Below are 23,265 nucleotides of genomic sequence, written 5' to 3'. Positions count from 1 at the left end.
AATGTTTTACATTAACAAAGGTTTTATTTAAGATAAAGTGTAAACTGTTCAGTATAAAGGTCATTCTCTGGAATCCAGCAAGATTATCAGAATTATTTACCCTGGCAGACTGCTATAACAAAAGAAGCACCTTTACCTAACAGTTATATACTGATTAACCTGAGAGCCATTAGAAATTCTCAGACATTTCAATACTTCTTAGTTCTGCCTGAAACCTGCTTAAAGTAACTATGCTGGACTTCCCTGGTATCTTGGCATTAATAGCAGAACCTTTGAATCATCCAATGCTTTATTTGATAAAGAGAAAATTCCTGAAGAATGATAGATAGATAGATAGATAGATAGATAGATAGATAGATAGATAGATAGATAGATAGATAGATAGAACAATCTAGATGAGAACAGACTGTTCAGCACTAAAAAGCTCTCGCCGGTCCTGTCCACTTAATTCTTCCAAAATAACATCAAGTCTAGTTTTGAATGTCCCTAAAGTTCTACTGTGAACCACATTATTTGGCAACTTATTCAATGTGTGTAAGGTTCTCTGTGTGATGATAAACTTCCTAGTGTCTGTGAAAAATGTACCCTTTAAGTTTCTCTGTGACCTCATGTCCTTGCTGAACTGATTTTAAAATAAAACTCTCAATCCACTTTACTAATTCCCTTCATAATTTTAAACACTTCAATCATGTCTCTTCTTAATCTTCTTTTGCTTAAAACTGTATAGGCTCAGCTCTTTAAATCTTTCTTCATAATTCATCCCCTGTCGCCCTGGAATGAGCCTAGTCATTCTTCTCTGGACATTTTCTAGTGCTGCTATGTCATTTTTGTAGCCTGGAGACTGAAACTGTGCATAGTACTCTAGATGAGGCCTCACCAGTGCATTATGTTCAACGATAGACTGCTGTCACTGTCCTGCTCCGCTGACAGAATGAAGAGATCGTTCCTCTCCCACACTATACAACTCTTCAGTTCCACCCGGGGGGGGTAAACATTAACATTATTGAAAGTTATTGTCTGTTTTTACCTGCTTTTTTATTACTCTTTAATTTAATATTGTTTTTGTATCAGTATGCTGCTGCTGGAGTATGTGAATTTTCCCTTAGGGTGAATAAAGTATCTATCTATCTATCTATCTATCTATCTATCTATCTATCTATCTATCTATCTATCTATCTATCTATCTATCTATCTATCTATCTATCTATCTATCTATCTATCTATCTATCTATCTATCTATCTATCAAGGTTGAGTATAACCTCCTGTGACTTGTACTCCATACACCGTGCTATATAACCTATAACATTCTATTAGCCTTCTTAATGGCTTCTGAACACTATCAGGAAGTCGATAGTTTAGAGTCCACTATGCCTCCTAAATCCTTCTCATAAGGTGTACTGTTGATTTTCATACCACCCATTGTGTATTAAAATCTAACAATTTTTACTTCTTATGTGTAATACTTTACATTTATTAACATTAAATTTCATTTGCCCTAAATATGCCCAAGCCTGTATGCTGTCCAAATCACTCTGTAGTGATTTAACGGGTTCCAGATTATCTGCCAATCCACCTAGCTTAGTGTCATCTGCAAAATTCTTGCTATATTGCTGTGCAAATCATCATTCTCTTTAATAAAACCCCTGTGTGCGTCCAGGTGTCCGTGTGTGTGTGTCTTCTGGTGAAGTGCGCATGCACGGGCTGCACCGCACATTGTACCATGCCCCGTCCATGCACTCGGCACGTGGACGCACACACACTGGAAGCTGGACGCACAGTGAATGGCCTAGTCGCCGCTGCCGCGCACGATAAGGAAATAAAGCACACACACTGGAAGCTGGGCACACAGTGTATGACCTTTCCACGGCCGCGCATGATAAAATATAAAGGACACCATTGCTGGGGAGAGTGCTGATTGGGTAGTCGCGGCAGCGCACATAAAATTCGTTGTTGGGGAGACACCACACAAAATAATCAGTTGCATGCCCCGACAGATTAAAATACTTGCTGGGGAACTGCACAGCCCTTGCTGGGGAGACGCCACAGGCACGATTATAAGCAGCACGCCACACATTACATCAGTTGCTGGGGACACTCTGCTGATTGCCCACTGTTGTGACAGAAAATTTAAGTCATATTACGAACATCAAAGCCAGTATTACTGTCAGAGAAAATTACAGACATTTTATGGAAATATAAACCAGTATTACTGGGAGAGAAAATTAAAGACATATTAAAGGATGCATATTACAGCCACATACAAGCCAGTATTACTATAGGAGAAAATATTACGGACGTATCTACTAACAACATGCCACCCAAAAAAAGGACACGTCAAGTAGGACAAAAGACACAGACAATCAAATCCTATATAAGCAACATCTCCTGGAAGAAGCTCAGCAAGTAAACATCAACAAAAGAAAGGCTGAAAGACAAAGAAAAATACGAGCAAATAGATCGATTGAAGAAAAAGAAAATGACTGTCAGAAAAACGCTAAAAGAGAAAGACTCAGAAGAGCAAACCTTGGAAAAGTTGGCATTTACTTGCCAGAACCAGTATTCAGCCACGGTCAGTTATATGTTGCATTATCAAGAGTTAGAAGTTTTCCAGATGTTGTTGTCAAGGTTGTACAGATTCCTGAACAAGGCAAACTGTTGCCAAACTCAGAAAGAATATTTACAAGAAATGTTGTCTATAATGAAATTGTACAGAAAAATTTCATGAGGTAAAAAAATTGAAAATTTTACCTAAATATCTTCTTCAGATATTGTGTCTTACAGATTGTTACAAAGTTTTACACTAAGGCAATATTAATTATACTTACTGTATTGTCATGCACATTTCTATTTTATTTTTATTATTATTTTACTTTAGGCTTCTTGAAAAAATATTTTTGACAAAAAAAATGATTAAGACAAGAAACAGAATGAGGTCAAGGTCCCTTGCCATTTAATATAGACTGGTCCTACTAATGTTTATGCACTACTGTTCTAGCGCCCGTTATTGTAACGGGCTTAATGTCTAGTTTTTATATATTACAAATAGCAGCAGCCCTAGCAGGGACACCACTTTTATCATCAGCTGATAGATAGATAGATAGATAGATAGATAGATAGATAGATAGATAGATAGATAGATAGATAGATAGATAGATAGATAGATAGATAGATAGATAGATAGATAGATAGATAGATAGATAGATAGATAGATAGATAGATAGATAGATAGATAGATAGATAGATAGATAGATAGATAGATTAAAGCTCATTCCAGTAATGGCAAGGAGTAAGCAAGTCCACAAATGCATTACTAGATGGGATTAGAATATTTGTTTTATCTTGGCCAATGCTTTTCATAATATTCAGAAAATGTGCTGCACAAAATATTAGTATACAAAAATGTATCTTTGCTGTATATAGTTGTAAGGAAACTGAGTTTATCTTTGAGCCAGTTCAACAGCACTGGATATAAAGCATTCACCTCTTGATGGGGTGCCAACAAATTGCAGGGCACACTCATGCACACATTTGCACTGACTCACTCATAGCCAGTTTAGTGTCATTGATTAACTGGACGCTTATTTCAGTGAGGGGACACTGGAGTTCCCAGGGACAAAACAAGCAGCCTCCAAAGAGGTAGTTTACAATGATTGAAATTCCAGGTTCACATTGCCTTTCACAATAGTCAACAATTACAAAGCAATTTTTAAATATTTTCATCAACAATCAGGTACTAATAAACTATACACTTATTTGTTGGAATGTAGCCTTTATTGCATGAAACATGTAGCATGCTGATTAGTACATGAAAAAAAGAATTTCACCATACACCATACATACACATGACAGTAGTGACCCCATAAACTGATAAACCTTACACTGTGAAGTCATATTTCATTAAAAGTTGAGATACTCATGTAAGGATTTGTAAAATACATTTATTTTAGTTTCTGCATTCCGGAAAGCAGCCCATGTGATAAGCTGACTCACATAAGTCATCTTATCAAACAGAATTTCTTTTAACTATTTACTGCCTTACATTATCACATTATGGTTATAGAACTACCACACTTTAGTTTAACTCACTGCCTGCAAGACTGTAAGACAATAGGACTGTAGCTAGAGTAATAATAAAGTGTCTTATCCCTTATTGTAAGATTTGGCAAGACACCTGGTCCTGTTTTGGAAAAGATCCACTCTTAATGAAGTTTTATCTTTCTCAGTTGTTATCTCGCAGCAGCTGTTTTTTTTCCCCCCTCTGTGTTGATGTTTTCGTTTGACAGGATCCAGTTCCAGGTTCTGATGTCTGTTTGAAAAAGCATTGAGGTTGTTGGCTTTAAAAGTCCCTCACTGCATGTGTGATCAGCATTTTCCCAGGCTTTTTCACATAGTTTGCCAGGCAGAGGGACTGACCTTTTGATGCAAACACTTTTTCATTACAAAACGTTCACTTTGATTCCTGTCCCAATCGGCGTCCATTCCAAACTGTTTACAACCCACTAAAATAAGTATGAATTATATGTTTGTGTAACAGATTCCTTTTGTGGTTTTGGGAGAATGTTTACTTAGAACAATTAGTTATCTTTTTTTGCAATTGCTGTGACCTGAACATTATACATCTAAATTTAAATCCTACTTCCTTTTTAATAAGATTCTCAATTTGCTTTGCTCTTCCACTGTCTTTAACATACAACATTAGCACACCTTACTATAATTTATACTGTAATGCTTAATACATAGATTAGGATCGGTCAAGGCTCTGTCTGCTCCAGTTCACATTTCATGGCAAAAAATCAACTTTCTATCAGACTTGCATTGAGCACTGTGTAAGATGTAACATAAAAATATCAAGAAAAGATAAGACTGTTTGAAATATATAGGCTTATAGCTCCAGTTTGTCCTTTTAGCTCTTTAAAGTAGATGTATAAAAAAAAAAACCTCTGCATTCTGCAAAGACTAATGTCTGACAATCCGAGAAAAATATGATTGCACCTCTTTTAGGTTAGATGTAAATTACAAGTTACAGGCTTCAATGTTATCCATCTCCTGCACTTTAGAAAATATCTTCACTTCTTTTGCCTTCCTTCTTCAGTTTTCTACTATTATACCTCTAGTTTATTAGGCTGGGTTATTTAAGTTCAAGCTTTTGAGCTTTTAAAACATGATACAGTTTAAAAATAAAGATCACAAAGAATTCTAAGAGATTTTTCCATGGGAGTATAGCAGGAAGCCTGTCTAACTAATCTTAACAACTGTAAAACTTTCTTTCAATTAGATTTGAAAGCATCAGTCATAAAATGATCACTTGCATTCTTTTTTCAGAAACTAATAAAGAATATATGTTATTCCTTAATGTAATTAAAAGTGCTAAATTTGCATGTAAAGACTTTCATGCTTCCTGCCTCAGAAAATGAATGGGCAGATAAAAATCTTTGTGCTCCAAGACAACAAAAATATGCATTACTTTTATTTAAGGAGTTGTTTGAGAAAGTGTATATTCTCTTCTGTACTCCAAATAAATTAAATTTAATGCAGCATTTGGATTGTGGTGTGATAAAGATGTTGAGAGCTTAAGTGCTGCATTATACTTGTAATGATCTCTTATAGTATATGTAACAGTTATACAAGATAAGGAATCCTGACTATACTTCATTTTCAAAAGAGCTCTAATCTCCTTAAATATCAAAGACACTAAGAAGAAGAAAAAGAATCAACCCACTAACCAACTGGAAAGATTTAAATACAGTTACAGCCATTCAGACATCTTTCAGTACATTTAATTCATTTACCAAAAATGATTTTGGCAAAGTAAATACATTGTGATTTTAACATTTAAAAACTTGGTCAACTTAGTTTTCACAAAATTTTTCCTGATGTCTGCAAAGTTGTTCTAAGTCTCATATTTACAAGAATATTTTAGTCAGCTTACACAAACAGGATAAAGACGGACATAGGAATTACAAGCACATCAGAGATACTAAAATCAGTAGCTGATGCACACTGAAAAGTTTAAATACTTAGGTGGTTTGAATCTCTAATTAGCATCCATGGCCAAAAATAAAACACAAGGCGATCAGTCAAATGATCTTCTTCTCATTTCCACATCATAGACAGTTATCCTTCACTTTAAAGGCAGCCCATAATTTATTGCACTCACGCTTCACTATTCTCCTACTCTAAAATCATTCACTCTATCAGATTTCTCTGCGAGATATTTTAACTGTATTTTAAAATTAATTTGACTACTATAATATGTTTGCAAAATAGGTTTGAAGAGATAGTTATTTATTTTCTGAATGTTTACTTTACAGTGGATACTGGTGAACATAATTATGACTTATCAATCTTAACATGGTTAATTTAAAAAAAAATAATATTTCAAATTACTAGTAGGGAAAAAAAATGAAAGAAATTGCATGTGTTATCTCTAGATAAAGTATGCTTGGATGATTTTAGCATCATCAATGAAAGTATTTACAATAATTATAAAAAAGTAAGAAGAAACTGTCCCGAGTCATCCATGAAATAAGATCACACTAAAGTAAGTTTACATTTCCTGAAAAAAAAAGTCAGTGCAGCTTGCACAATATTTAATAAATTATGAAACTGAAATTGGATAAAGCAACTACAAGGTAGCACCTTCATTGCTGTCTAATATATCCAGTGGCCTGGTTTTTAGTCTCTTTATTCTTTAACTCAGCGGTTCTCAAACTGTGGGGTGCACCCCCCAGGAGGGGCCGTCGAATAAGTGAACAAGACATCAAAATAAATTTTTTACATTTTTATTTCAAATTTAAATTTGCAAGCATATAATCACAACGAATTCATTATAACTAAAATTAAAATAAAACATGTCTAAGGCATAGATCTAATGACTAAATGAAGAGCGGCGCCACTGCTGCTGCTTTTATAGTCGTGTATTTTCAATCCAGAAAGTTCGAGACGTATAGGTATCTGTCGCGAACATTCGGGTAACAGTAGACCAGGTGATAATGCGGTGCGACTACATCACAGCGTAGCCAATATTGCCAAATTGAGTTAAATAATTTACAGTGTATTGGGTTATTTTCATGATACAACTAACAGCGGTGTAATATTTGTCGGAAGAAAATACGTTTGTCTTGCGCAGATTGACTTCATCGGTGTCCTCGTTTACGAGATTTTTAAAAATTAAAACATATTTAATCATTTCTTCACATCAAAAATAATTTAAAAAGAGTAAATAATTTATTCTTTGTTTTTGGGATTAGAATTACTACCAAAAACCACACAAGGCATTTTAACAGTTATTAAAGCACTTTAAAAATAAATTGCAGATATTTCATCGAAGTTAGCCGAACACATGCAAATCTTATGGAAGTAAAAATGATAGGACACCGCACGAGTATCGTACCTTTGTTAGTTGTATCATGGGTTATTCTCATCTATATTATATTATGCAGGGGGCGCAGAATTATTCCAGGTAGAAAAGTGGGGGATGGTATTGGCGCGAAATACGAATGTTTGAGAACCGCTGCTCTGATTTTTTCATATTCTGCCCATGTTGGCACAGGCTTTCTTCACATATACACAAGAAATTGGTAGTTTAAAAATCAGATTGGTAGATAGATATAATCAATATTAGTGAATATTTATTTAGTATTACAAATAAATGACCAAACTGACCAAACTGAATTTGGCAATAAATGCAACATTTTTAATAAGCAGTATTTTCTCCTGACTTGAAGTAGGGTGCTAGATCTGGGTTGACACTGTATCTGCCTATCGCTGCTTTGTTTATATCCACTGAGCCTGGTTAATTCATTTTAAAGTTGATGGGGTCAGAGCTCATAATGACAGTGCTGTGTGAATGGCATGCATGACAGGAACTAATTCTCTTGGACTAGGTGCTAATTGTAATGTTTACATGTTTAGATGTTAATGTTTGTCCTTTCATCATGAGATTACTTGCAAACTAATGGAGCTAGTACTTTGATCTTGGTCTTAATTAAAAGCATATGAAATTCAAATGGCAATTCAAAACATTTCAGGTAGCGGCAACCTGGTGAACACTTTACTGATGGGTAGAAAAGTTAATTGTAATTAAAGCATGATCCCCAAAAGCTCATCTATTGGTAATCCCCACGGTGCATACATGTTCAGAATTCATAATTAAATTAAATAAAGTTCTTATTGTGTGCTTGTGAACAACAAGAGGAAAGTTTACTTTTTTTTCTAGCTTTTCTTTATGACTGTAGATCTGCATGTTTCATTAGTAATATCTGAAAAAAGGTCACTGAATGCCCCTTTTGCACATTGTACCCAAGATTGACTGTGTCAATCATAAATATACTGTCTGTGTGAAATAAGATGTACTGTAGAGGAACCCAATGACATGCATTATTGTATGTTTTAATGGTTCCCGGAATCACATAAAGTCTTATTTCTTGTGAATGAGAGCCATGAGAAATCTGTTTTGATTCTGATGCCCAGGCATACTGTGCTGCTCCCATAAACAGAGCAAATGGTCCATTTATTTACATAGAAGTGTGTTTGAAATAGATGATACATTTCCATGGACATAATAATTTTATTCTAGGCGTAGGGTGGTGATTTCTTCATTTCTTTTGCTCTTAATCTTTAAAGGAAATGTCTACGACTGTGCTATTGAATCTGAGTTTGCAGAGCTGTAGAAGTGATCATTTTATGTTTGGCTAAAATCTTGCTATGTGAATAATCTGGGCAGTTAGTGGCTCATCTCCCATCTGATGTGTTTAAGGAGAAGGTGCATGTTGTCTGATCTGAATTCAAACTGTTCTTTAATCACTGAGATGAAATACATTTCATCAAAAGCATAATTGTAAAACCCATTTTACCTTGCGACTAACTCTCGGTAATTTAATGCACATTTGTGGTTTCAATAGTTTTTGCATTAGTTTCCTTCTTGACTTTTGTTCTCTGAAGAATTTGTGTGTAAACAAAAATCTAGGCATGTGACAGAGAAAAGACAGAGTCTGTCAGATTACAGGTTCCCCTTGAAATAAATCACAGCTGTAAGCCATAAATACACAATTTGCTGCTGATTGTTTCCAGTTTGGAAGCATTTTCTATGGCATTGTGCATCATTTGGAAGCCAGGTAGGATACACTGACCTGTGGCAGACTTCTAGAGGATCCAGGAAACTTGGGATATATGTAAGCTGAAACTGAAAGCATTTTTCTGTCGGCTTTCATATTTTATACAATCAGTCTGTCTGTGTTTATAAACTGCATAACTAGCGTTTAAAGACTAGAAACTAAATTGAAATATTTTCCACACTACTGGTTTCAAATTTACATTTACTACCTGGACAACATTCAAGTAATTTTCGCTTACCTGTAACATCACCTGCAAATTTGGCATTTGGTTTTGGATTACTATACAGTGTGACAGATTAGGGCTTTCTCGCACCCTTGTACCCTCAGACCACACGTCAGACACCAGATAAAAAGTCCAATTATTATTTATTATAATAATAATGTGCACATAGCACGCTCCTCTCCACAATACTAAATAAACAATAACCAATCCTCCAAACTCCCAGACGCTTAGCCACCCTGCCTCCCAACTCAGTTCGTCCGTCTGGGATTTCCCACAGTCCTTTATAGTCCTTGACCCGGAAGTGTTTGTCCCTCAGTCCGTGTGACTTTCTATCACTTCCGGGTCAGGTAAAAACTTCTCTTTTTCTTCAGCCTGGAAGTATATAATTTCTTCTGTTTCCACAATCGTGAATTACTTCCGGGCTATAAAGAAAGTATAAGTCCCTGGGCCTCTCAACAGCATCCTCCGGTGGCCCCCATGGTATCCAGCAAGGCTGTGGTGAAAAACTCCAAGTTCCATGATGCCCTGCTGGAATTCGGGGGCCCTTCCATGTTGCAGGGATGGCTCCATCTGGCGGTTTGGGGTTGTTGGCCGGGATACACGGCCGGCAATCCCTCACAACAGATATTTCAACTGTTGGAAAGTGGAAATGCATCCCAGTCTCTGTCAGTTTACTTCAAGAATTTAAGTTCTTAAGTGTGAATGCCTGCAAGACAATGTTGGCATTCATTAATTTTTTGTAGCATTGAATTTAAAACAAAAAAAAAAAATACATGTCAATGTAATTAGTATGAAGATAGTTTGTCTTAATTTTTGTGTAGCAAAGTAAAAAAAAGACAAAACAGATGGACATTAACTAAGTCCCAAATGAGAATAAAAAGAATCGTAGAAGCAAAAGATTTAGGTTGCTAGAGCAAATTTAATAAAGACTCAACAGCTAATTCATCAGGTTTATAATTTTTTTGTAATACCTTTTAACTTGAAATTGTTCTTTGCCTGCTTTTAAATTTAGCACATTCAGTTGCAGATGCATGCCAGCTGATCTGACCAGCCGATCAGATTATCAAAGCATTTTCTTATTGAAGCTGTCAGTAGCATGTTGCAGCACTAAATAAATGTTTTCTGAGATGTCATTATTATTATGTTTAAATACTATACCTGGAGAGTGGCACAGTTGCGGAATTTTTAGCACTGCTACCTTACAGGTTGTCTGTTTGGAATCTGCATGTTCTCTCATTCTAGTATGTAGTCTCTTCCCATTTTCATTCTGCAACCCAAAAATGTTCAATTAAGGATGAATGGTGATTGACTCTAAGTGAGTGTGAGTGTGGATGTGTGTTTGTGAGTGGGCAACGGCTTTGGGCTGCCACTGTGTCTAGGGGTGGTCACTGCCTTGACCAGTTGCTGCTGGGATAGTATTCAGTTCTCTGACAACCCTGTATTGAATTAACCAGGTTTGAGAATTAACGCAACTGATGTCTTTTATCAGAAGTTGCTACTTTCATCCTCCCTGGCACTATTACAGCTGTCAAATAAAACAGAATTTCAAGTTATTACTGTTTTGTGTTACATTTTTAAGAACTTTTTTGTCTTTTTATTTCAAGTTTAACAATTTCAAGTTAAACGGTATTAAAAAAATTAAAAAACTGATGTATTAGCTGTTGAGTCCTTATTAATACAGGGTGAGGCAGAATGAACGGACGTCTTTGAAATGGCTAGAACTCACCAATAGGTGTAGTGACAGATGTGCGGTAGGTGGTGTTAGGTTCGCAAAGTCTTAGCATTTTTAATTTTTTTTAGTTGAAGCCATGGATCCGTGGACAATAGAACACTGCATTTTTGCGTACGACTGTTTTGTCAAGAACAACCAATCTATTACCGCAGTTCAGCGTGAGTTTCGTTGCCATTTCAATATCCACAGAAATAAAGCTGTTCTCGCCTGTTACACTATCCTACGTTGGGTTAAAGCACTTCGTACACGAGGTATACTAACGAACAAAAGACCACCAGGGGCTACACGAACGGCACATACCCCTGAAAATGTGGAACGCGTACGACTAGCCCTGCTGCGCAGTCCAAGTCGATCTGCTCAGAAGCATTCTTCTGAACTTGGCCTCAGTAATCGTTCGGTAAGGCATATTTTGTATTTAGACTTGCATTTCCATCCCTACAAATTGTCAAATGCTATTTCAAAATGAACTCAAATCTTTCAAAGAATTTCTTTGTAAGAAAAGATTAACAATTTTGTGATTTTGTAAAAAACGTCCGTCCTTTCTGCCTTACCCTGTAATAATTGCTGACATTTCCAACTATAAACATGTGTTTATACTGTTAATTAATCCGAAACATATTCTGCTCCATACTTGTACATTTTTTTATTTTTACACTGATTTGAGGATTTGTTCTGTGTATTGTAATGTATTGTATGGACCCCCTTCTTTTTGACACCCACTGCACGCCCAACCTACCTGGAAAGCTGCCTTTGACCTGCCTTTCCCAAGGTTTCTTCCATTTTTTTCTCTAAAAGGGTTTTTTTTGGTTTTTCCTTGTCTTCTTAGAGAGTCAAGGCTGGGGAAATGTCAAGAGGCAGGGCCTGTTAAAGCCCATTGCTGTACTTCTTGTGTGATTTTGGGTCATACAAAAAATAAATTGTATTGTATATATGTGAACATCTCATGTGCACACGACCCATTGATTATGCTATCCCAGTAAGTTTAAATACTGTGTATGTACATAACTAAGAAATTTTCTTTTGTCCTTACATATAGTTAGTTAGATGGTTGCTCCTATTCATGTTTGGTTTCAAAAGTGATCCTCATGGGATGTCTGTCTCTTTTAAACGACACCCTAAATGCTAGCCTATCGAAGTGTTCACATAAACCTAAAAGCTAACTTTTCCAGTATTCTTAAGTCCCTTAATCAGTGTGCTGAATGAGTTTTTGAAGGTATAGAGGTAAAGCTGAGGGAGGATGGGAACTCAGTCATTTGTAAGAGATTATTAAAAACATCATTTTTAATAATAATAATAGTATTAGTATTAACCAAGTCAATACTAAGGCTAGTTAGTATCCCATCCATGAACTATCTTTTTTATTATTTTAATTTCTAAAATGTCAAAATTAAAAACATATCATTGCCTTATTAAACAATTGAAACATTAGAATCCATTTAATTAAATTGAAGTAGAATAGCAATCAGCTACTTATTGTATGAGTTACCAAACTGAATATTTAATGAAAAATCATTTCTTCTTATTTTCTTCAAAAGGCCCTTTTAACTATTCTTATCAGAGACATCCTGTAATGTGCAATTTACTTAATCAGAATCACCTGAACATTGTTGGATGGGCATCAAATGAATGTGAATCTATAAAAAAAAACAAACTATAAATAGCACACTCACTCATGGTACACAGATGACAGGAAGACATATCATGTGGAATACTGCCTCTTTTTTCTAAAAAAAAAAAAAAAAGAAGGAAATTCATTTCTTGTGATTTCTTCAACCATTTGCAAGTGTTTTGTTTAAGAGACTGGAAAGGTTTTCCTCATTGATCCTGTGATGAGTGAGGGATGTGTTTCAAAAAGATCTCCTTTCAGAATTGTTCAGTGTGTAATGCGAGTCCTGCCTTTCTTAAGCTCGGCCAAGAAATTATAGTTTAAATTCAAAAGACTGAGTAGATTTAGGATTCCTATTTCCTACATTCCAACAGTTTAATCAAACCATAAATCATTTATAAAACAATGCAGAGTAAAGATGAAACAATTTTGTCACTTTTTCTTTGAAGTCAGTAATGTGCTGCATGCGCTTCCTTTTTAAAAGTTCACAATGCCGATAATTTACTTGGTAATTAGACACGCAATTCCAAATTTATTACTTCAGAGCTCTGCGTACCAACCTCAAAAACTGTATTGTAATTTAAAAGTAAAAAGTCTCTGAAGGCAAAAATTATTTAATGCGTACTGGAATTTTTCTTACTGTATTTAAGTTCAAGAATTATACTCTACTGTGACACTGTGTACATTAAAATACCTAGTAACATACAGTAATGTATATTCTTTAAAACAACAACAATTTGCTATATGAATTGTGTATGCACTATACATAAAACACAAAGCAATATTCCATTTCTGCACAAAATTCTGAAAATATTGGGAAAGACACAATAGTTTGTGCCCAATTACATACTACATTCTTCATTTGCATTAAAAGGCCACTTCAGACAAGACTGTGGCATATGGAATTTTGATTCTCTGCCCAATGCTATAATTATAACTCATATACAGTATAAGCATATTTAAATGTTATACTTGAGTCTCAATGATTAAAGCATTGGAATGTAGTTTTGCTTATGCTTTGTTTTTACCTAGTAGCATTTTGTGCAGTTCAATAGGTAATACATCTTGGTGATATTTCCTTCTGTTTACACAGGAAAACTGACATAAGATAGGCTACCATCTGGTTTAGTGGGTGTTGTATGAATAAGTAAAATGTCGACAGATTGCAACTTTCATTTCTTTTTTTTTAACTTGGAGAGGCATACACTATATAAAGTATTTTTTTACAGTTTTGTTCTGAGACCACAGTGCAATTTAATGGTCATCCCTCTTCTAATTTTATTTATAAAAACACGTACCAGCAAAAACATTTTTTTTTTTGTTAAATTATACACAGTCACAGTTCATTTCCATAATAATAAAATGCCTCCAATCTAAAGTAGACCATGTGGTCAATGAAAGGATGGCCAGCTCAGCCAACGCTTATTGGTCTGGTTTGGCTGGAGACTCCCATGTTCTTGGAATGTCGATTCAATGGCACGTGAACACTATAATTGAAGCAATTTTCTGAGCATCTTCTACTTCCGTCATATTGGAATTCCTCCAGATGGAATTTTAATTCAACCACAGCACTAAGCTCAAAAATCAGTAAATGATTCCAGCACTGTTAATGATCTGACTTCAGACATGTCTGAACAGCAAGAAACATTTTTTGCACCGTGTTTACTTTTCATTATTCAAAATAGTGAAAGATATTATTTACATTTGGATAAATATATAAATTATAATCTGAACATTATGGATATCTTTTCATAAGGCTTATCTATCTATCTATCTATCTATCTATCTATCTATCTATCTATCCTAATTAATAACGCTATTTTTTTTCTCTTTTTGTAGGCCTGAAAGCAGATGGCATTTACAGAGTGAGCGGTAATTTAGCCGTTATTCAGAAGTTGCGTTTTCTAATCGATCAAGGTAAGTCCTTGGACACCTTTTGTCTTTAAGATTAAAGTTAAAATGCAGTTTATACATGTATTGTAAATCCTTGTAAATCAATTAATGTTAATGTATGGCTCAATTCTGCGGTGGGCTGGCGCCCTGCCCGGACTTTGTTTCCTGCCTTGCGCCCTGTGTTGGCTGGGATTGGCTTCAGCAGACCCCATGATCCTGTGGTTAGGATTTGGTGGGTTGGATAATGGATGGATGGATGGTATGGCTCAATTAAAATCATTTCATAGTTCATCAAACAGTTAACTTCTAAATACTACTACTGTAGGTGACTACAACTAAATTATACTATGATTAGATTTATAACATCATCCATTAATCCATCTATTTTCTAATGCTTGCAGGGAGCCACAGTCCATCCTGGCAGCATCAGTCTCTAGGAATTGAACAACTCTGGGCAGTGTGTTAGGCAATGAGAACAGAATAACTTTGAACAGACCCACTCTCACTCTGATTGGTTTTGAGTTGCCAGTCGTCCTAAACAGCACAATTTTGAAATAATTAACCTTCTTAGCATAAGACCCGAGCTTCACTTGGGCAACTGTATAGGCACATCTTGCTTAAGACATGATGTTTACTTGGGCTGTAAAAGTGCCAACAGCATTACTGCCAAGTGTTACTCGATAAAGGCATGTCTTGCATTAAGCGTCAGGCCTGAGCATTACCCGGGTGAAGGTGTAGACGCGTCTTCTCCTAGCCTCATAATGGTATATAAACTGGTTACAAATACCAGAACCTAATTTAGACAGACATTTATGAAACAAGAGATTTTTTACACTATGTTTTAATATTTTATTTACAGTTTACAATTATTTGCCTAGCTCTCGTAGTATTTTAAAACCTATATGAAGTTTTATTGTTTCACACTTCTTTGTAACACAAACAGCCAAACTCTGTCTCTTACATAGGCCAACTGACCACACGACTCCTCCCTGAACGCACTGCACTACACTGTGCTTTAGGGCATGCAGGGAAATGATTATGACAGAAATAAATTATGTTACTGGTGACCATATTGTCCATTGGTAAAAGACTGGGAAATATTCAAAAGCTGCCAATCATGAGCTGCTACATATTCAATGCAATACAAAAAAGAAAAATAGATAACCTACCATGTAACATGATGTCCAACAGTCAAGCCACACTAATAAGAATTCACCCTGGTTAAGCAATGGGTCTTCAGTATTGAATTAAATACAAAAGATAATGAAATGTTCCTTATAATGATAGGCAGATCATTACAGACTTTAAGGCTCATAAAGCTAATTGACTTGTCCTACCCCAGTCATTGTATTTAACATTCAAGTTATAAGAAGGCCTACATTTTGTGATCACAGCTTACATTCTGGTGTATAGATATTAATTTGTTTTGGTAATAAACAGTTTAAGTTTATTCACTACTTTATATGGAATAAAAAAGTAATGAATGATTTAACAATCAGTTCCTACATTAACAAAGCATCTCAGAGTAGGCAAATGGTCTTAACTAGATCAAAAATCTCAGAGTGACACAAATTAGGTCCTACTTTCAGGAATAGGAGTAAACGCATTTTCTCAGTGTTTCTAATTTAGGAAACTACACTTCAGCAGGATTTAGGAGAGCTTGTCACCTGTCAAACTCAGTAGGAGCTGCCAGAAGATGGTGTTCATGTATAGACCGGCACACACATTCCAGGAAAGGATTAATGTTTTGGAAACGCTGGACAACATTCTTTGTAAGCCCATTCTGTAAAAAGCCCAGGGTCCTAGAAACTATTGAAATTGAGAGATGTCAGGTAATTGAAAGGAACTACTCTGGGCATCTTGGAGGATTTGTTTTGCCGGCGTGCTCACATCGCTTGTGCATTAGTGGCGGGAAGAAAAGTAAAAGGGACACCATTTTGCCGATGTTAGCAGCTAAGCAACTTTGTCTTTCTTCGGTGGTTTCATTTTACTGATTGCTTGCCTCACTTGTGTATTAGCGGAGGGAGGAAAAGTAAAAGGGATACTGTTTTGCTGATTTTACCGGCTAAATGACTTTGTCTTTCTTTGGAGGTTTTGTTTTGCTGATGTGCTAGCCCCGATGGTGTTATTAGCGGCTAAGCTAATTAGCTTTCCTTGGACTTGGAGCAGTTACCCTGACTCCACCTTTCACACACACACTTCCACGCATAGTCGTTTATATATAAGATAATAGGTCTTCACTCATGATTAAAATGCAGAGACTAATGAGGTATCCAGTGTATTGACAGGCATATTTTTCCAGACTTCAAGAAGCCAAAGTCTCCTCTGACTTATTGCAACAGTTTTATTTACTTTAGGAACTGAATTAAGTCCTGCATCTTGTGATCATAGCATATACCCTGCAGTTGCAGGCATTAAAAAGTTTTGTTAGATTAAGAAGTATAAGATCATTCATGACTTTATATCTTTGGTTTTAAAATCTATCTTAAAGTTTAGTGGAAACGAATGTGCTGTAGAGATTTAACAACTGGAATAACTGCATTGTCATAGTCATGGTTTGGTGCTGTCTGCTTCACCAACCCTATTCTTCTTTCCTGTTTTTTATTTTTTTGTATTTACCCCTAGGACCACAGTCTTCTAAAGGAGATTTATGGGCTGGCCTTAGCCACAGTCCCTTGCTGTGGCATTTCACTGTATGATCTCCCTTCTGTTTTTGAGCAGATCTCTTTTTTTAGATGAAACATACAGTAATTCTAAAGTAATGTTTATACTCCAGAACTGAATGAATGCAAAAATCTATGGATGCAGTTCAGGCAGAGGATGTGCATTCATTTCTGTTTATAGTACATTTGTGTGAGCGCAGAACTGTGGTGATTCGTGTTGTACAATATATGGCTACTAAACACGTACATAATTTCCCATTTTTAAATTTAGCACCATACCCGCATTATGGTAAATTCAGTACTGATAACAATTGGTTATGTACTGGTGCCTTGCACTGTGATTGCCCCTGCTCTTCTAAGGAATGATTGTATGTGTGAAACAGCAAGTGGGAATCTCCTTCATTAAAATATGAGTATATAAGGGGTATATTGTGGCAGCCACATTGCCTCTAACAACTGGGCAGCACCCATGTGTGTGCAGGCCAGTGGGATGAAGCACCTGAAAGTCATTTGGGGGTGTGGTTTAAGAGTACATACTCATTATTGGCTGGTATTGATACTGAAGTCACAATTGCTACTTCTGATGCATGATCGTTCTACATAGGCACATTGACCTTCTCTTCAAACACATCCATGTTTTGTTGTGTACCGCACATGTAAGCACAGTACCTAACAGACACAAAAATCTGGAGGCACACAGTCACAGATGTGCACGTCCACAAAACATGACTGACAGCTGAGCATGACTGATTATGCCACATGGACCCTTGTGGCTATACAGACACACAAAGTATGAATGGGTCTTTGGGAATGATTTTGTTGCTTTCAATATTTTTTTTTGTTTTGATTATGTTTATGATTTTTTGATCTTTGTTTGCTCTTTTGAAAATTTTGGAGCGAAGTGGTGGCTCTGAGGCTGGGAATCTGTGCCGGCAACCAGAAGGTTGCCATTTCAAATCCAGTAAGCACCAGAAGTGACTCTGCTCTGTTGGGCCCTTGAGCAAGCCCTTTAACCTGCAATTGCTTCATCTTAGGTATGACATTAATCTGCATCCAGCCCAGCAAGCAGGTCCTCCAACTTCCAGGAAAAACTTGGAGGTTGGTGGCAGGATTGGCACTCCAGACACTATAAAAAACCACACACTTTTCCAGTGTGGTGCCGAGTCTCCACTCAGGTACCAAACCAGGTGGTTTATTGTGTGGTGTGTGCAGCAATGTGCTATCAGTGCATGCTCCTTCTCTTTTGAAAATTAATTTCTGTTTTGTCTGTTTTTGTTAAAGGACTTTGTGTTTTAGATTTTGCTTTGGCTTTGCTAATTTAAATAGAAACCTTTGAGCTAATTGCTTGTTTTCTGATTGTTGATGCTTTATGTGTTCTTTTATTAACTTCTGTATCTTGCTTTTTTAGATTCATATATTGTGCTTATGTTCTTTGCATATTTAGTTAAAATCATGTTTGCTTATTCTGACTGTTGATTCTTATTGTGTTATAATTTTTATTTCTGCCTAATACATTTTAATCAATTTTAGGTGCTTTGGTAGGGCTTTGTAAATTTGAGCATTCCATGAGGGAATTATTCTCACTTCCTAATTCTAGATACAATCTACAGATTAGTCTGTATTTGTCTATATGTATTATTTCCTTTAACTCGACAAGTGTCCTAGTTTCTGTGACTGAAAATCATTATCGTCATGCTGCAGGGTAGATATGATGTTCCAAAGGTGTGTTTAGATTGCATAAAATATACAGCTTGCATTCAGGTAAAAAGTTTCTTCTTACTAAGAACTATTATGTTTCTATATAAAATATCTTAGCTATACTACTACCACTGTATGACCTCTGTATGTTTTTTCTGGCCTTACATTACAGTTGACTACATCTTTGATATTCTATAGAGACTGCTTTCCTCTAAATAGATTCCCTTATTTAAGTAATGGAATTTTCTCTTTCTATTTGGGAACTCATTGTGCTCTTTATATAATCACTTGGACCCTGATTCATCTTGGCCTTTTGCTAATTTTGGGAAGATGGTCTGCTACCTACAGGTATCTAAAAATTCTGTGTTCTTTCCTTTTCCTATTGCCAAACTCCTTCAAATGCACACTATTACAGGTATGTTTTATAGCCTCCCTAAACCTTACTAAATCAAAACAATGTATTCATTTTGTTTAAATCTACATCTTTATATTTTAACTGGATGTTCAAATTTACAGAGTCATTGATTTAAATTATTGGTTTGAAAATAACAAAATAACTCCACAATTGTACAGTATACGTTAACAAGTGGATTTGGAAAATAAATAAGTTAATGGAAGTAAAAATTGAAAAATCCTAGATAACCCAGAGCTTTCCTGCCAATTTGTATTCTGTAAACAGTAATTAGACCTGATCAAATATGGTGAGTCAGTATTTCACAAAAAAATAATCTCTCCACAAGGTAGATGTATAGTTTGTTGATTAAGCTGTTTTTATATCCAACTATTTTTGTGTCATATTTTATAGGTTTAGCAAATTAGCTGGGGCCCTCTTAGTAATATGTGAAATTAAAAAAAAAAACACACACACAATTTTAGAATTAACCATCAACAAAAACAATTGTTGGAACATATGGCTTTTTAATTTACCTTAAGTCTATCATAGGCATTTTAGGCTTTGTGAAATAAAAGATCAGCCTTGTACTCAACATTTGTGGCCTGTGGCACTTTCAGCTAGAGGCCTGAAATGAACTGTCACAAGAACATCTCATAAAATTAATTGAAAATCTCCCAAGAATATGTTAAGCAATAATTACTGCCAAGAGAGAGTACTTTAATGAAATTAAATTCTAATATCTATCTATTATTACAACAGACATTTTACAATTATGGTTTTAATGTTATAAAAATTAAATGTGATACTATAAAAGCATTTATGTTAGTGTTGTGTGACACTTGAAACAAAAAATATGATGTGTTGGACATTTTGATTAGTTAATGTGCATTGGTGCAGTGTGTTGTATAAAGAAGGAGAAGACGGTAGATTAGATACACAACAGTTCAGGAGTGGTGACTTCTTCAGGCGTCATCCTCCGCCAAATAACATTTCTTTTTTTTTGTTCAAGAGATAAATTACCCTTCATGTTTTCTTTTTGCATTTGGCATCATGTCTGAGTCGATTTTTTCCTTGCACCCAACGCTGCTGGGAAAGGCTCCAGCTCTTCTTAACCCTGTAATTAACAAAGTGGGTTAAAAAAGTGATGGATGGATTTTCCTAATGCAGACTCACTATAATTGTAAGAAGTATTGTGGTTGTGTGGTACATATATACAAAGTTGGCGAGACATTAGATACAAAATAGGTTTTCTTTAGATGTTTGTGTGCATGTGCATGCAAACACTGTGCCACGCATCCAACCACTAGCACCTAACATGCCAGATCAGTCTTAACTACTGTATACAGAGAAGTGTTATTCATTCATATTTAGTTCAACAACATTTTTGGTTTTCCTCACAAAACATTTCATGCACTCTCATTCCTTCAAATATTTTCTGTTCCTGTGACTTCTATAACTATAACACGGCCGGTGAACTCTTGGCAGGCTCACCTGCCATATCTTTTCTAAATTTGTTAATTGTATCTTGCTCCTGGCAGACTTTTATCTGAGATCAACATTTATTATCAAACACCTAAGGCCAGTATTGAATACAGTTTTTTTTTTTGTGTGGTCAATAAAGCCCTTGCGTTTAAATGAGTAACATAATCTTAGCTCAGTTGTCTGTGTATTTATAAAGCGTCCAGATTGGTAAGCCTCTAGCAGTCAGAAAAATCATATCCAGTAATTAGCTGAGGTCTACAGCTGTGTTTGCCATGCTATACTGCCTCCTACTGGCTTCTATTACCTGCTCAAACATGAGGTACAGACTACACATTTTATAGAGCATCTCCTCAATATTTGTAAAGAACTAATTATCAGTGAAATATGTAATGAGTGTTGGCCCACAAGCAGTCATTCATCCATTTTGTAAATCCTCTTATTGCACAATTCATGATGACCTCAGCCAACTCTAGATCGAGCACGAGTCCATTTCAGAGCACATTCATGTACTTAGCCATGTGCAGTCACACCCGGTCATTTTAAAGTTATTACTTAAAATTGAAAACATTTTGCTAGAGTATGAGAAGAAATCCAAAGTACCCAGAGTAAAAAAATAACTCATACATTGGGAGAAAATGTAAATTTTACATGGTCAGTTACCTGGGTCCAGTCTTTTGAAGCCATGAAGCAGCAGTGCTAATTACAGTGCTTCCCACAGCCTTATGCCTACAATGAGAAAGATCAGACGTTTACTATACAATATAATAAGTGCAACATGAATAGGTGACTCAATGTATATTTTAATAGTATTGTTACCAAGAGTGGCGTATATTTGAGATGCTTCTATGAAGAACCCTTTTAAAATCCCTTTTGAAAGTCAAATTCCGTATATGTACGTCTTTAAAAACATTCCATAGTCTGAATATTAATGCACAAAAACATGTATCGCTAATGATATACATGACATCAATTTGAGTTATGACTATGACATCCTACATATCGAGACTCAGAGTATACTTGGAGTTGGGTTGGGGTACTTTTCTAGAAGAGGCCCTGCTAATTTCAACATGCACCGCATCGCAGTTCACACTTTCGTGGTATTGTCATGAATTATAAATTGCACTTTTTAATAGATTATATTGTTATATTTTGATAAAGTCCGTATGTTATCTTGCAAAAATTTAACTGAATACTGTAATGAGAAAATTTGGTGTATGTTAATATTATTTTTTATTAAATTTGCTTGCAAGTTTATACAGTCCAGACATACCGGTAACAGTGTTTGATGTAACCAGCCATATGTGGGGTTGGTCAGCCCCAGGCCCCACACACCCTTAAGGCTGCCTCTGATTGTTACTTTATATATTTACTGTAGTTGATTATAATGTAGGATCTCTAACAGGTCATGAGAAATATAAGTAAGAATTTAACTGGACTCTGTACATGTGACAGAACTACTACTTCTACTACTATTAGTATGTTTAAGTGTTTGCTTATCCAGGTAGGGTAGGGACCCTACTAGCTTCACAGTATTTTTAACTTTTTTTACCATCCATTAAACTGCTGGCAACTGTTTTTGCCAATTAATTACAGTGAGTGGAATGCTCAATATTTTTTTCTCATATGTTTCCCAATCCTTGCCAAATTTATCATACTATATTACTGAACAGAAATCCCAATACTGTATGTGAGTATGTTAGATGGTTTTTTTAAGCTCTTATTTGATATATTTTGAGACAGACAAATATGAGTGGGTTATTGGGATGTGCATGGGTTGTATGATGAGCAGTAGATATTATAATGAAAGGCTCCTCCAGCCTTTTTCACATAATTAGTTGATTTTTACTCATTGTTTTACTTAAAAGTTTTTAAAATGAGGGTCAATCAAAAAATAAAGGCAATTGGAAAGTTTTATGGTAACCACAATGGACAGAAGCTGGCACATTTACGATGGCTTATGGATAGTTTGAGCACTCTCAGCGTGGCACTTTGCTGTTAGTGTAGTTGTAGCCACAGTCAAATGAACATGGACGCTCTGCTGTGGGGCTGCACATTGTTGAGCAATGCACTGTAGTGAAATTTCATTGATTAGAGGGATGGAAATGTGCTGAAATTCTCCAAAGGATGTTGGCTTGTGCAGATCAGTAAGCTGTTTGGGTACCCATTTTATGCATGTGCAAATCAATGGCTGACATCCAAATGTATAGCAACAGCAGACAACACAATCCATTGGTCCTCTCTGATTAAGGCATTTGCCATGTCGATGTGGACTTCTGTGCACAATCTTGATGGCCAACCAGATTGATCTTCAGTGGTTACACTTGTTCTTCCTGCTTTAAACCTTTCATGATGTTTACATTTCCAAAATGAGGCAACAACCTTCAGCGAATTTCAGAAGGTTTCACTCCCCCTGCCCAGAAATCTCACCACAATGTATTGTTCAGTTATGGTGCAATC

The 23,265-nt window shown here is 35.7% G+C and overlaps 1 protein-coding gene across 1 annotated transcript in view; it reads left to right on the top strand.

Moving 5' to 3' along the window:
* Positions 1-23,265, top strand: part of arhgap15 (Rho GTPase activating protein 15) — a 657,673-nt gene that overhangs the window by 411,952 nt on the left and 222,456 nt on the right. Inside the window, exon 12 of the mRNA XM_039755090.1 lies at positions 14,518-14,595. Within this exon, the coding sequence (XP_039611024.1) occupies positions 14,518-14,595 (78 nt within the window). The remainder of the gene's footprint in view (positions 1-14,517; positions 14,596-23,265) is intronic.

The sequence above is a fragment of the Polypterus senegalus genome, chromosome 6 (assembly GCF_016835505.1).
Source record: "Polypterus senegalus isolate Bchr_013 chromosome 6, ASM1683550v1, whole genome shotgun sequence".
Taxonomy (NCBI): Eukaryota; Metazoa; Chordata; class Cladistia; order Polypteriformes; family Polypteridae; genus Polypterus; species Polypterus senegalus.
This window is presented reverse-complemented; position numbering and strand designations above follow the sequence as displayed.